General features: G+C 40.0%; 1 protein-coding gene across 1 annotated transcript; it reads right to left on the bottom strand.

Moving 5' to 3' along the window:
- Positions 1-2,877: 2,877 nt before the first annotated feature.
- LOC123758772 (C-type lectin lectoxin-Phi1) lies at positions 2,878-14,811 on the bottom strand. Its single transcript, XM_069334667.1, has 4 exons — positions 14,716-14,811; positions 11,748-12,039; positions 6,855-7,022; positions 2,878-3,793 (listed from the first exon to the last, which is right to left on the bottom strand). Exons 2-4 carry the CDS (start codon positions 11,986-11,988, stop codon positions 3,567-3,569), a joined length of 636 nt encoding a protein of 211 aa, XP_069190768.1. The 5' UTR covers positions 11,989-12,039; positions 14,716-14,811; the 3' UTR covers positions 2,878-3,566.
- Between the last annotated feature and the right edge of the window lie 642 nt (positions 14,812-15,453).

Genomic DNA, 15,453 nt, shown 5'->3' with positions numbered 1-15,453 from the left:
GTATTCCCTCCCGCTTTAGTATTTCCCCAATTTATTTTCTCCCCCTTTTTCTTATCGTCTTCAATATTCTCAATTGATTTAATCATCCCATCTCGGTATTCCCATCAATTATTGTAATTTTTGCCTTCTCCATATGCCACCCCCTTCATTCTTTGTATTACCTCTCCTCAGAGTAATCGCTAATACATTACTATATTTATATATATATATATATATATATATATATATATATATATATATATATATATATATATATTATTAATAAAACCTATAACTTATTAGTCACGCTAAATCAGCTATTCTTTGACTTCTCTATTTCTAAAGTCTGTCTGGATAATTTTCGGACCATTTCAAACGTCAATACGAGTACAGTTTAAGATTTACATGAAGGTAAGGAACATACTGCAGGAATGAAGGATGTTGAAATGTGATGTTAGGGTTAATTTGTTTTACGGTCCAATACATCCATCTGTACCCATTTGGCAACTTTTGGAGAGTAATTTTTGTTCGATCCCGCATGTAATAGCCACAAAATGCAGGCTTTCAAAATTACAGCCAACAGATCTGCATGGTGATGAGGGTGGCTCTATGTGGACCATGGACCAGTGTTACGGGACTAATTGTACTCCCGTTATCAACAACTTCGTCTACAATAAGGGAAATGTATTAATTCCGAAATCTTTTATCTTTTATTCCTGATTAATGAGTTGTAGGTATATTAAGGCAAACCGGTTAGGATGCTAATCGAGACACAAAACAAGGTAATTATTATTTGGAACAAGATTACCCGAAGAGTTATGACGTCACGAGACGCACCACCATGTTGAAATAGAGGATGATGAGGCGAGAACCCCAGACACACCTCCTGTCTTCTGGGGCTCTGTTGGTGCCCACTGATACTCGCTTACCAGCTAGTGGAAAAAAGTCACAATTTTCAACAATATTATTGTAACATTATCTGGAACGAGTGTGTCTATTTGCCCTATCGTTCATAAGGTCAACTGCTGACCTTTAAGTAACCTTTAAGTACCTTTAAGTAACCTTCCGAACTGAAATTCATTATGACGTTCCGACGCACAATCAGGGGGTGTTGGGGGTCTTCATTTGGTGTTCTGGCGAGCAAGCAGATGTCTGCCGATAGCTTAAATGTGTTAAGGCTGCAGCCAGATTGGACGTGGCTATGATCACCTGGGGGTGTTAGTCGTGGACCGAGAGCTGAAGCCTCTATAGTTGAGCTTACAAGGTGGTAGCATGGTGACCAAGGAAGTAATGTAGTCAGAAATGATCTCGGACTTTAATAGCCGGACACATCTCCTAGTTCCTACACCTAAGACGTAATTAGCTATTAGAAGGTAAGACCTGGTTGGCTGTGTGTTGCCAAGACATCATCGGCGGACTGTAGGTGGCAACATATATCCCTAAGGAGCACTGGAGTTGTACAACGTAGGGCACCTTACAAGTACAGCCAACAAGCAAAGCAGAGGACATGTTGCAACCACTTACCTGAGACAGACGACGAGCGAGGACTGACAACTTCCGGCTGGGTGTCACCATTTTGGTGAAAGGGATGCCAAGTGACCTTTAATTAACTACTATTTTATTAAGAAGTGGCTGTAGTGTTCTTAATGACCAGATAAAATTTGCATTTTTTATTTCTTAATTGACAAACATTACCAGTTAACCATATATGTTTATTTATACATCTAAGTATATGTCAGAACGTGAAGTATCAACCTCAGGTATTTAAAAGTACTCGTTTTCTTGAGGCAGAATCTGACAGAAAACGAGCCCTCGTCAGAGGAGGTAATATCTGTTTATTTGCAAAAATCGTTTGTTTCTCTGTGGCAAGGTTAATGAAGGTTAAGGGGGTACTTGACTATATGTGTGTATATCACGAAAATAAACACGTGATTAAAAATGTGACAGTGTCAGACCACGGAGGAAAATTGAAACAGGAATTTCCTTAAGTACTTTCGTATATTAGTACATCTTCAGAAGGAGTGACTCCTTCTGAAGATGTATTAATATACGAAAGTACTTAAGGAAATTCCTGTTTCAATTTTCCTCCGTGGTCTGACACTGTCACTTGACTACATGTATAGGGAGCCTATTTGAGTTGAATTTATCCTATGAAGTTGAAGGTGAAGGTTGTTAGATTTTTCTATAGTAACATAGTTGATATGCTTCTGTCTTCCCAGATGTCAAAACGAACAGTTGAGTATCTTTGCGCCTTATTTTCCATTGTTTATATATATATATATATATATATATATATATATATATATATATATATATATATATATATATATATATATATATATATATATATATATATATATATATATATATATATATATATATATATATATATATATATATATATATATATATATATATATATTAACAATTAATATACAAGTGTTTTTACATTCTTGTAAAGCCAGCAGCACGCATAGCGTTTCGGGCAGGTCCTTAATCTTAATTTTCGCTGGAATACGTCCCGACAAATTGTTTAACAACCAGATACCCATTCACTGCGGGGTAAACAGAGGAGTATAGTTAAAAATTGGCGCCTAGTCAATCCTCTCTAGCCAGGGATCATTACTATGAAGTTTAAAATTTGTTAACTCGTCCTATTCCTTGAGATTGTAAATTTTAATAGACTATAACGAAATTAAGCTCATATATATATGTATTTTCATAATTATAAAGTAGTTTAAGAATATTATTTGTTTGTAAATTGTGAGAAAGTGTCGTCGTGTGCTAGAATATTGTCTTTGAAATAATAAAACTTTACTCCCATACAAGACAAGACTTTCCTGTCGTGAACGAGGTTACTGGCGAGTAATTGACAGGTGAATTAAACAATGACACACGCAAGATCAGTTGGATTTATTTAATGATGAAGTGGGTTTTGGCAGCGTATTTAACACCAGATACAATATACCTCGTTTATCAGTATCCAAATAACTAAGCAATAAAAAACATATCTTAAGACTAAAATGATATACTATACATATTTATTCGAGTTTTTAAATAACATTAAAAAATATGTTGGAGTTTTCTTAAATTTTAAGTAAAATTTGTGATTCTTGGCCAGAAGTTGGGCATTTCTTGGCCATCTGGAAGTTGGTCCAGTAGTGTTCATTTGATGCTGCATCCGTGTTAATGGTTTATATTGAGTGTCAGAATGATTTACAACACATGACGTACATAATGCATACAACTACAGTCGATTCACTCACAGTGACAACACTTAACACAGATATAGTTCACTTCTGAATAATTATTCCCTAAACATTCAATTCATTCATTATATATATATATATATATATATAAAAGTATGGGAAAACAATATAATCAAGTAGCAAGAAAGAGAATGAGAGGCCGGGAAGAAACAGGGAAAAGGGCTACAAAACTTGAATATAAATTCTAAGTGATCGTACATGATACATAACCCCCCCCCAAAAACAAGTGTTTGAATCACTCACAAACAAAACAATTACCTAACCAACATGTCACCAAAGCAACGTCCTTCTGCCTGCCTGTATATCCTCCTGCTGGTCTTATTCCTTAAATTGATATTGACAGACAAATCGCATTGGATTCTCACAGTTCATATCGAAGAGCATTGGTTGCTTTCCAGCATGAAACGCGAGGCAGAACTCCTTGTCCCACTCGTTGTTGGGTTCCCCTTCCATCCAGTCACCTTCCTGGACTTTGGTCTCATCCAGCCACTTGAATTGACCGTTCTCCTCGGCGTCTCTGCCTCCCACAAACACCTTCACCCCGCCTGTAACACAAGTCTTACGTGGATAACAACGCAAAGGAGAGAGTCACGATTAAAACAATCCTTTTTTAAAATGGATATATCATTCACATTCTTCTACTAAAGAAAACACCCATTCTATATTATTTATATATATATATATAATATATATATATATATATATATAATATATATATATATATATATATATATATATATATATATATATATATATATATATATATATATATATATGCGGAAAAAACACATTTGAAAAATAGGGAATGCTTAATGCGTTTTCGTCTAATTTGCCTTCATCAGAGCAAAGTAGAATGAAGTAGAAATGAATGAAGCCTTCATTCTGCTTTGCTCTGATGAAGGCGAATTAGACGAAAACGCGTTAAGCATTCTTTGTTTTTAAAATGTGGTTTTTCCGCATACTTGGATCAGTGTTTTTGTGATAATTGTTCCATATATATACCTATATATATATATATATATATATATATATATATATATATATATATATATATATATATATATATATATATATATACACGCCGGGGGGTACCCGGCGTTGCCCGGGTCTGTTTGTGTCTCCTATCTGTCTCTAAAACTATCCATTCGTCTATTTATTTATCCATTCATCTATCCATTCATCAATCTATCTATAAATCTATTAATCTATCCCTCCATCTATCTATCCATAACCTTGATCAAACCTAACCTAACTTACCTATCCTAACCTAACCTAACCTAACTATTGGTAATTCATATTCTTAATGTAATATAATAATCTAATTCAAATAAATCAATTTGAAAACAAATATTTAAAAATAACGAAACAAATATATCATTAACTCGGACCATTCCTTTCCCCCCGTCCCATCCCAAATCCTTATCCTGACCCCTTCTAGATCCTATATAGTCGTAATGGCTTGGCGCTTTTTCCCTGATAATTCCCTCCTCTCGGACCATGGGAGCCTCGAACCGCAGGTCACTATAGCAGTAGCTCGTAGCTCTACCTACTGACCTATTGAACACCCACAATAAAGGTGGTTTTCAAAGAGGTGGTAATCTGAAATGGGACTTCATCACTGTTGGTCGTGGATCCCAGTGGACACGAAATCGATAGGCACAAAAAGTAACGTAACGCCAACGGACCGTACTAGACAACGGTGGAGGCGGATATCATGGTAACTGTCCGTCAGTGCATGAAAGGTCAAAATACGTGGCCCAATTATTTTTTACTAAACAAATAACGGAAGGATGGAGTGTGTGTGACGTCGGGAGAGCATGAGAACTACGGCGAGGGACCCTTGTGTTAACGGGAGCTATAACGTGGACGGGAATATTATAAGAAGCATTAGTACACAAGCCGGCTGCCGACGTCATTACAGTATTACTCCTACTGCCAGGGAGCCAGCTTGGGCATGGAGAGGACTATAAGGTAGACATAGCGACTAAGAATGGTCAATTACAGTAGGGGGCCCTGGCAACAGTATAGAGCACCCCTTGGGAGAGGGAAAGTTGGTTCTAGGTCGAACCAGTTCTAGCGTCTGGTGTCCCACCACAAGAATCAGGGAGGAAGAGGGGTGCCTACACGCGAATGGAGCATAAAAATGAGGAGAGACCACTTCCCAGCACCCCAACCCATCATAGAGCCTAACAAAGGGTAGATACAGGCACGCAGGCAATTTCCGGATATACAAGAAGAGCAGACGCAGATAATCACTGAAGGGTTTGAAAACAACTCATGGGCCAATAGGAATTCCAAGCCTCTAATACCTAATTGACCCAAATCTAACCATGTCCAGTTTACGGCTGTTCCTGTGGAACGTGCCCAGGGGTCACGGCAGCTGGTTAGGCTTAACCAACATACGACGAAGCACTGGAGAGTATACGAGTCTCCGTGCACAGTAATGGCACAGGTGAAACCACTGGGTGTGACTGTGCATCATCCCAGCAGGCAGGAGAGGGGAAGCAGGTCCTGCCCGTAGAATAAAAGAAGGGGAGCGGAAGCCCCCCACATCCATCCATGGGCGACATCACGTCAAGGCACCTGCACCCTGGAAGGGACTAATGTAAGTAGTCCGACAAGCAGTGAATACAGATTTGTGAGATCCGAGATCTGTACGACTTTCCTAACATTTCTCTCAGATGAAATGTTACGAAAAAATAGTCAAAAAAAGATCATATTTTGCTTTGAAACAAAGCTTACATTATTTTCGTATATGATACATCGTCTGCAAGTCGATTGTACAATCGACTTGAGAATGGTCCAGGACGGACCGAAACGTCGTCGTCCCTTCATCTTCAAGTGTGCGGATTGGTCAACATACTTCAGCCACGTTATTGTGACTCATCGCCACCGTCATCTTGTTTGATCCAAACTATCAAACAAAACACGGAAATTATTTAATACCACATTTAGTATACACATATGTTAATCATAATAAGTTAAGGAGTCTCTAGCAGTCTCATGTTATGGGTACAAGCGATTGCGACTCTCAAAGAAGGTAGAGAGGAGGTGTTAGGATGGACTTAAGCATCATTGTACATGCTATTATGGTTACTAATGTATATTATTTATGCCATAGGAACATAATACTAATGGACACTATTGGGCCTGTAGAGTTCTAATAGACGAATAGTGTAGCAGATAACTCGGCAGATCTACACGAAGGATCAGTTAGCAAACTATTAAACAAAATTATATGGCCATTTTGGTAATGTTGCCCTTGAGTACCTTTCCTTCCCGGCATTCTAGATAGATAAGACCAACCACTTGGGGTGGACGGTAGAGCGACGGTAGAGCGTCATGCAGGACGGCGTTCAATCCCCCGACCGTCCAGGTGGTTGGGCACCATTCCTTTCCCTACCGTCTCACCCCAAATCCTAACCCTTCCCAGTGCTATATAGTCGTAATAGCTTGGCGCTCTCCCCCCTGACACTTCTCTCCCGTCCCTCTAGATAGATGAAATATTATTGTCATGCTATTGTGGAGAGTCATACTAACCCGAAGGTTAGTATGACTCAACATACTAACATACTCAACATACGTTAGTCTGGTCAACATACTAACCCGAACTTTTAAAAATGTTATCTTTGAGGGCGACTTGGTGCTTAGGCGTAGCCAAATCTCCATCTGCTTTAAGGCAGATTGCACGTGCCTCGTGCCACGTCATCATTTCTTCACTTACGAAGAAGCATTCAGCATGCACGTTGTAGTATGGAGAAGGGCAGCATCTGTCTGCAGGAAGACGTGTCTCAGAACATATGATTACATTATGAGTATTCACCTCTCGCCAACGAGACATTTTAGAGAACAAGTTATGAAGTTATCAGTGACTAAATATTATGAGTTAAATCATGGGTCTCAATACTACACAAATATTCTACACCGATATCAATTTAATTCATGGTAATATTATGTAAGGGATAATTTCTTGATCAAACTATTTAATCTTCCCTTTTAAGAATACCTTTAAAAAAATCAAATAATGAAAATAAATTGACTAGAATATATTATATCAAGAATTTAGAATTATTTCTTACCTATACCAGCAAAAGTGACTGTCAGTATACCAACACACAAATACATACTTCTTGAAATTTTATAAAGTACATGGAAATGCTTGCGACACAACATTCAATTTTCTGGGCAGAGATGTTGGTGCTGGTTGATCAGTCCAGCAACAAGGAGGCCTGGTCGACGACCTGGCCGCGGGGACGCTAAGCTCCGGAAGCACCTCAAGGTAACCTCAAGGTAAGGTAGGACATATGAAGTTGATGAAATGTAAAGTTGATAGGTTCAGTTGATAAAAGGTTTAGTTCTTATCAGCTATAAATGATGATAGATGCAGTAAGTGAAAGATGCAGTTAGCGATAGGTGAAGTTTAAGAGAAGTACTCTTGAAAACCGGTTCAAACAGAGGTCTGGTGCATTATATGAGAGGATCAGTTTATGACATGCAGGTGATATTAAGTGATGTATATGGCTGGGGCAGTTGATGACAAGTTTATTAGCTAATCACAGGTGAACTTGATGACAAGTTTATTAGCTAATCACAGGTGCACTTGATGACAAGTTTATTAGCTAATCACAGCTAGGTGCAACTAATCACAGGTGCAGTTGAAGACAGGTGCTAATAGGGAGAGTTAGAGGAGTTGAGTTGAATGGAGTGGAAATTTCCTTATTATAGTTGAGTTGCGGGACAATTGAAACAGGCGGATTAGAGGTCAGGTGAAGATGCAATAGAATACAGGTGAAAGTGCAATAGAGGACAGGTGAAGATGCAATAGAGGATAGGTGAAAGTGCAATAGAGGACAGGTGAAGATGCAATAGAATACAGGTGAAAGTGCAATAGAGGACAGGTGAAGATGCAATAGAGGACAGGTGAAAGTGCAATAGAGGACAGGTGAAGATGCAATAGAATACAGGTGAAAATGCAATAGAGGACCGGGTAAAATGTAGTAAAGGGCAGGTAAAGATGGAGTAGAGGACAGGTGAAGAAGCAGTAGAGGTCAGGTGAAAAAGATGCATTAGAGAAGTATTTCCAAACCCATATAAAATCACAGACCCCACGACCCACAGGCGAGTTTCCCTAATTAAATACAAATATAAATATTATCCACAATGTACACGTAACTTTGGCTTGTTTGTACTCTAGTTGGGGCTTCCCGGTGTTACCCACGAGACGGACGTGTTCACTACTCGCTATCTTTATTTTACTGTGACTATCTCTACTATACACTGTCTCCATCACTGCAACCATCTTCCCTCCACACTATATATCACTGTAACCAAGTTCCTTACAGACTATCTTCGTCACTGTAACCATCTTAACTATTCAGCATTAAATCTGCTCTCTCTTTTGCCAGCTTCTCTGTCTAACTACTTGTATTGGACGGTAGAGTGAGAGTCTCGCTTCTTGCAAGATCGGTGTTCAATCCCCTACCGTCCATGTGGTTGGACACTATTTCTTCCCTCCCTCCTATCCCAAATCCTTATTTTCAGATCTCTTCAAAGTGCTTATTCCTGATTATTACCTTACCTTGCCTCCTTCTCTACCTTTCCGTACCCCTTCAGTGCTTCCTTCTTACTTTACCACCTTCCCTACATTTCACCACCCTTCCAGTAAACGCCACATCTTCACTACACACTATCTTCATCACTGTAACCATTTTCACTGCTCACTATCTTCCTAGCTGTTACCTCTTCCCTATGCACAATCCTCTACACAGTAAACATCTTAACTACACAATTTCTCTCTTTTTGACGACCTTCCCTCCCCATCACCACCTTTCCTACCCTTTACCAACTTCCCTATCCTTCACCACCTTCCCTGCCCTACACCTCCTTCCTTACTCTTCACCCTTTGCCCTCGTCTATTCTTTACTTTCCTCTCATCCCTGCAGCCCAACTACTTGGTCTGGACGATAGAGTGACGGTCTCGCATCATGCAGGTCGGCGTTCAATCCCCCGACCATCCTAGTGGTTAGGCACCATTCCTTCCCCTCCCCATCACAGCCCAAGTCCTTATCCTGAACCCTTCCCAGTGCCGTATAGTCGTAATGGCTTGGCACTTTCTCCCGATAGTTCCTTTCCCCTTCATCCCTGCAACATAGTGAGAACAAAGTCTTGTATTTAGCGAGTTGGAAGTTAGTGTGATTTGCATTTTCATGCGAAAGAGGGGACTTATGACGATCCCCCGGACAAAGACCGGTTACCCTGCAAAGCTTATTGAGGCTAGCCGCAAGCGTCCGGCTCCCCTACCTCGGACAGGCCAACAAACAGCCATTCTCCTCTACAGATATAGCGGAATCAATTAGCAGTAAATTGAACCGTTTTCCTTTTCGTTGTATTTTACTTCTGTCATGGAAATAAAAATAGTTTCCTTACAGATGTGCCAAATGGGAAAATTAACGGCGTGTTTGTGTCTTCTCTGGATGACATACATTCTTGGTGGTAAAATGGGAATATTTCAGTGATTTTGCACAAGTTTGCTTACCAACTGGAAAACATTTTTGCATGAATGTACATAGTTTGTCCTGCACATTAATAATTCAGAGTTGGAAGCATTGCTTGCTCTGGTGTTCGGGGGACTGTCTGATAAATATTCTGACTCCAACATCCAAGATTTATCCTCGAAACTGTTACCAAGGTCTGAGCTCTCTGATGAACGAAAGTCTGCCAGCTCTCTCCGCAAGTCTCCATGATATAACCAGCACGCTTCAGAGTGGATCAGCATGCCCTGAAATTCAGCACTCATTTCATGACTAGCTGTTCCAAACAGTCTGAGTTTCATGAAATAACAGAACCTGATGTAATTCAGCATTAATGCGTTTTGCTACAAGTACCTCACTTGTCTCCTTCTATAAATGTAATAACTTTGCGACAACCTGTTATTGCTGGGATGCGATCATTGCACACATCCACACGACGACACTATTGATTTATACTCCATGCATGCATACAAGACCCAAAAATGTCCACTCCGTTAATCCTACCCTCTATGGCTTTGTAAAATAGTATCACTTCTATAAATTTCTTCTTCTTGATAAACCTAATGTACCCAATCAGTTCAGCTTTATTTGCGACACTTGTGCTCACGTTTATTTGCAATACAAAGTACTCATCGGTTCTCACCTGCTCCAAAAAAATTTACAGATATTTTCGAACATTTTTTCTTTTTTGAGATATATACAAGAGTTGTTACATTCTTGTGCAGCCACTAGTACGCGTAGCGTTTCGGGCAGGTCCCTGGAATACGATCCCCGCCGCGAAGAATCGTTTTTACAACCAAGTACACATTTTACTCTTGAGTTAAACAGAGGCTACAGTTAAGGAATTGCGCCCAGTAAATCCTCCCCGGCCAGGATACGAACCCATGACAAAGCGCTCGCGGAACGCCAGCGAGTGTCTCACCACTACACCACGGAGACTTCGTTATTTTGCTCACAGTACTGTTCGATAAGGGTCTACAACAACCTGCTTTGATGGTAAATCCCCAAACAACTCCTGCGCAGTGGCTCAGCTTGTACCAAGAAACTTTCCCTGATCGTGTGTGGTTTCTTTCAATGGTCAATGCGAAAAAATGGATGCTTTGAATGCTCTCTCTGGAGCTGGGACTTGCTGTCTGAATGCACTTGCCTTTCTGGTTAGTTAAAATTTTTGTAGTTTGAAGAAGTCAACTAGTATTCTGTAATGAGCTGGGTGTTTCTGTTGTTAGTGTTCTCGTAGTTTTCATAGTTAAAACATTCATTAGAAAATATCGCCATTCACTGAAGAGTATCTCTTGAGAGAAAACACACATCTGACACTCCACTTCATCTTTTATCGTCAGAGATATAAACCAATTTGCAATATAACAGGAATCTTACGGGCTATTCATGCCCGTGCCACCTCTTGGGTGGCTTAATCTTCATCAATCAATCAACAGGAATCATTCTTCGTCATTTGTGCTCCAACTTCTTGCCACACTTGGTTTTGATGAAGCGATTGATTGATTGATGAATATTAAGCCACCGTAAGAGGTGGCACGGGGATGAGTAGCCCGTAGATGATAGATGTTTGGAGTGAATGTGATCTATGGTCGTGTAGCATCTTGAAGTGTCTCTGGGCCCTCAGTGAATGACTTACGTTTCGGAATCTTTCCATTTTGAATTTACACCGTGACCAAACAACTTCTACTACCATAAAAATATATTACTACTTATGAAACATGTTGGAGACGTCATATTTCACATTGAGTCCTACAACACAAAGATAAATTAATTATAAACTTTGTACATAGAACTAGAGTTAGAAAATCTACCACCACCTGCCGAAAAAAAATTTAAGATATTATTAAAATAATTAGACGTATGGTATTGGTTTCTGGATTTTTCATAAGAGATAATTCCTGGCTTTACATAATGTCTAGTTATAAAGATACTGAGGAAAAGAAAAGTAAAAATGTGCTAATATAATTACGTCCATCGCAGGTCAGATTTTTCACAATTTGTAAAATTTCTGTTAAAGCCGAGTTAGCGTCCTCGTTCTTCTTGCCTGATGTCTCTTCCTTCTTGCCTGATTTCTCTTTCTTTGAACTCTCTTTTCCCTCCTTGGGACTAGCAGTGGTGGTTTCCTCCTCATCCTTCTGGCTCAGGACGTCTGCAACTAGAGCAGCGAGCAGCAGAAGGAACAGAAGGCGAGAGTAAAGTGGGGCGCCCATGGTTCCTGCTGGGCCTCGTGGCTCTCACTCTCCGTCTCACACTCACCACCTCTGTGGGAGAGACGAGTAGAATATGTAGCAGTGAGCTGTCTGAGTGGATGAAGTTGCAATGAGCTGTGTTTGAGACGAGTGGATGAAGTTGTATAAGCTGCGATCAACAAACAGCTAGTGGTTCAGTCCTGTCTCAATAGCTCTAGCTAATTTTTGGAATTAACAATGACACGAATCATGACCTCCCCGCCATCTTTTTTACGAGCTCCTTTGAGCTTGGAACATGGACTGATTAATAGGGGGGGGGGAGCAGGTTGAATATCTAATGGCTTGCAAGGGTGAAGAGAGGAATATACAAAAGGACTGCTGGAGACTGGTTGGGAAACAAGGCGCCAAAGATGTCAAGCCACTTCCCTGCTTTCCAGGAAGAGAATTTGAACAGGAGCCAACAAGGGAATTTAAACGGGAACTGAGTGGAGAATTTAAGCGAGAATCCTGTAAGATAACTGAACATCACAACATAATATTAGATATATTTCGACCGTTGAAGATTTGTAAATGCGCAATGTGGATAGGTCGTTATCATCCGGAGAGGCAAGAAATGGTGATAGGTCAATTTTTCCAAGGACAAGGGTTCGAGACAAAGTGAGTGGAATTTGCAATACGATCAAGTAATGGGATCAAGATTTCAGAGGCAGCAAACCACTGCCCTCACACCGTGGGGTCGGGGGATCGAGTCCCATAGTGCCTAAGTGTATGAAATGTTTATTTCCACGATAGTGTGGTTGACAGTTTATATGACATGGGCGTGGATCACTAATTCATATGTGCTTAAGAGGAAGGCGGGGAAAGTTGACAATTTCATTTCGGCAGTTGTTGGCTGCCTATTAAATGTTTCCTATTGGGTCTCCCGGATAGTTCAGTTGAAAAGCTTCCGCCTCACACCATAGGATTGGCAGTGCGAGTCTCCTAGTGCCTAAGTGAATGAAACTATATATATATATATATAAATGAGTTAGAATGGACATAAAGAGGAGCTGCTACGTGTGGTCCAATAGGCCTTTTGCAGTTACCTTATTAATTCGTATATTTTTATTTTATGTCAACTCATTAGATTTTCACTGCAATTCCAGCAAATTCATTTAAGTGTTTATAGTGTAAAAGTTCGCTATGACATAATCAAGTAAGGCTCTTTAATACAGGAAAATAGCATACTTTTCGATCATGCCGTCAGTAAAAACTTGTTGAAAACCCGATACGTACTACGAACCATGATGCCTAGTGGTCTACGTCCTCGACTCACAACGGAAGATCCCTATTTCGATCCCCAGGCAGGACAGAGATGTCTTGCCTTGGGACTTCTTGGGTACACTTATTGTGTCCTTGATACCTATGTTCACCAAGCACTAAATAGGTATTGGTAAGATAGGAAACTATTGAGGTTTGCATCCTGTGAAGATTATCAGTAAGAAAAATCAAGAAAATACTTGAATATCCTTAAGGGCTTTCCAGTCGCCAACTATGAGAAGCCATGAGGCGAACTGCCTCATGGCTGGACTAAGTAAACTGCCTGGTTTACTCCAACAACGTCATCACTTAATTCACAGATTGATGGGTATTTGAATTGCATAGTTACCATATGTGTGTAGTTACCAGTGATGGAAGGTTTAGTGTTGGTATTGGTGGAGCTATGTGGAACTCTTGAGGACACAGCTAGACTAGCTGCGTGGGCAGCTTAGGCAGGTGAAACAACGTGTCTGATCTCAAGAGGAGGTAAAGAAGGAGAGCAGCATCAAGAAGGTTTCGTCTTGGAGTACCACGAAGGACTGGGGACTTAAGAAGACTCTGACAAGGCTTTCTACAACTTTAGTGAACACCTCCAACTCATTCGCCGCGTTGAAAGATGACAGCTATAGGGAGAGTGCAGTTCACCTGAATGGCAAGGCAATGAACGAAGCCCCAGTAAAATAAGTAAATAAACTAATTTTGATTGTGGGTGAACACTTAGATGAGGTATGTGCAAAAAACGTTTTATGTGGAGATAGAGGGAACAGGTTAAGGGTTTGCTATCCGGGAGGAGGAAGAGGGAATATTCTAAACAACCTGAATGACACTATGACTGGAAATGGGAAGAAACTCGTTATTTGGATCAGTGCCCGTGGAAATTAAATCAGATGAGAAAAGAGTGAGGTACTAATGAAGAGGTTTAAGACAGCCATAGAATTAGGAGCAAGGGAGAGATTCCGGTCACATGTGGCATTCTTTCAAGAAGGGAAGTTAGAAATGAATGTCCCACTAGACAAATATTGTAAATGAAATGCAGTATCATTTATTGATAACTGGGAACACTTCTTCGGAAGGAATGCTATGTGCTCCGGATGGAGTTAATTTATCTAGGGCTCCGGTTATTGCTTTAGCCAATTCGCTAAAATCTGTAGTTGGAGGGTTTTCTTTGGGTTTGAGCTGTTAGACGATATTGTGTTGCTATCCTTGCTTCTGTCATACGCTCGTACTTCCCTTGTGTGTTGTTATCCTTGCTTCTGTCATTCCTCGGTACTTCCCTTGTGTGTTGCTATCCTTATTATATCTTAAATCATTTCAGCTTAAATAATATTCAAAAATTAGTTACACTTCGAATCACTTTCAGTTTGTTTTTATAGTTTTCCAAAATTCTATGAATAAAGACCAAGAAAAAACTGCTAAATAAAGCTTTACACGCTGGACGTTTGTCCTTACCTGACCAACGTCCTAAAAGATTCTACTGCCTCAAGCTGTTCCAGGCTCCTTTTTGACAACCTAAATTCAATATTTTGACATCCTGAAGGTTTTGTCATGACTGCCACACCCTTACAAAAAGTCGCAGTTTGCATTGAAACGATTAAACATTTGAGATTTTTTTACAATATTTATCTGGATTAAATAACAGAGATCAAGTTCGCCTAAACAGACTGTGACATAAATCTTGTGAGAGAGAGAGAGAGAGAGAGAGAGAGAGAGAGAGAGAGAGAGAGAGAGAGAGAGAGAGAGAGAGAGAGAGAGAGAGAGAGAGAGAGAGAGAGAGTGTGTGTGAGTGAGTGAGTCTAGAGTTAATACTTGAGGTCTCTTTGATCAAGGATCACAGAAGACTTTCATCACACAACAATTAGTTGAGCACTTAAAATTAAAACCTGCCAAACGTGTGAAATTGAATATCTCTGGGTTCTTGACTAACAGTGCACGTCGTGAATACCAAGTAGTCAAGGTGGTTAGTAAGACTTGGGTCTTCCACTAATTCCATACAAGCGGTAGTAGTAGATAAGCTTCCTTTAGACCTGCAGGTCACAGGACTAGCTCGCACTACGAAATATCTCAGACGTAACCGCATGAGGCCAGCGGATCACAAAATAAATTCTGACTGCCTCACAGACGTTGGTATCCTAATAAGTGCTGACTATTATTACAGATTTATAACAGGATGCAGCAGACAATTCGGAA

Source organism: Procambarus clarkii, chromosome 31 (assembly GCF_040958095.1).
Source record: "Procambarus clarkii isolate CNS0578487 chromosome 31, FALCON_Pclarkii_2.0, whole genome shotgun sequence".
In the NCBI taxonomy this organism is placed as follows: Eukaryota; Metazoa; Arthropoda; class Malacostraca; order Decapoda; family Cambaridae; genus Procambarus; species Procambarus clarkii.
This window is presented reverse-complemented; position numbering and strand designations above follow the sequence as displayed.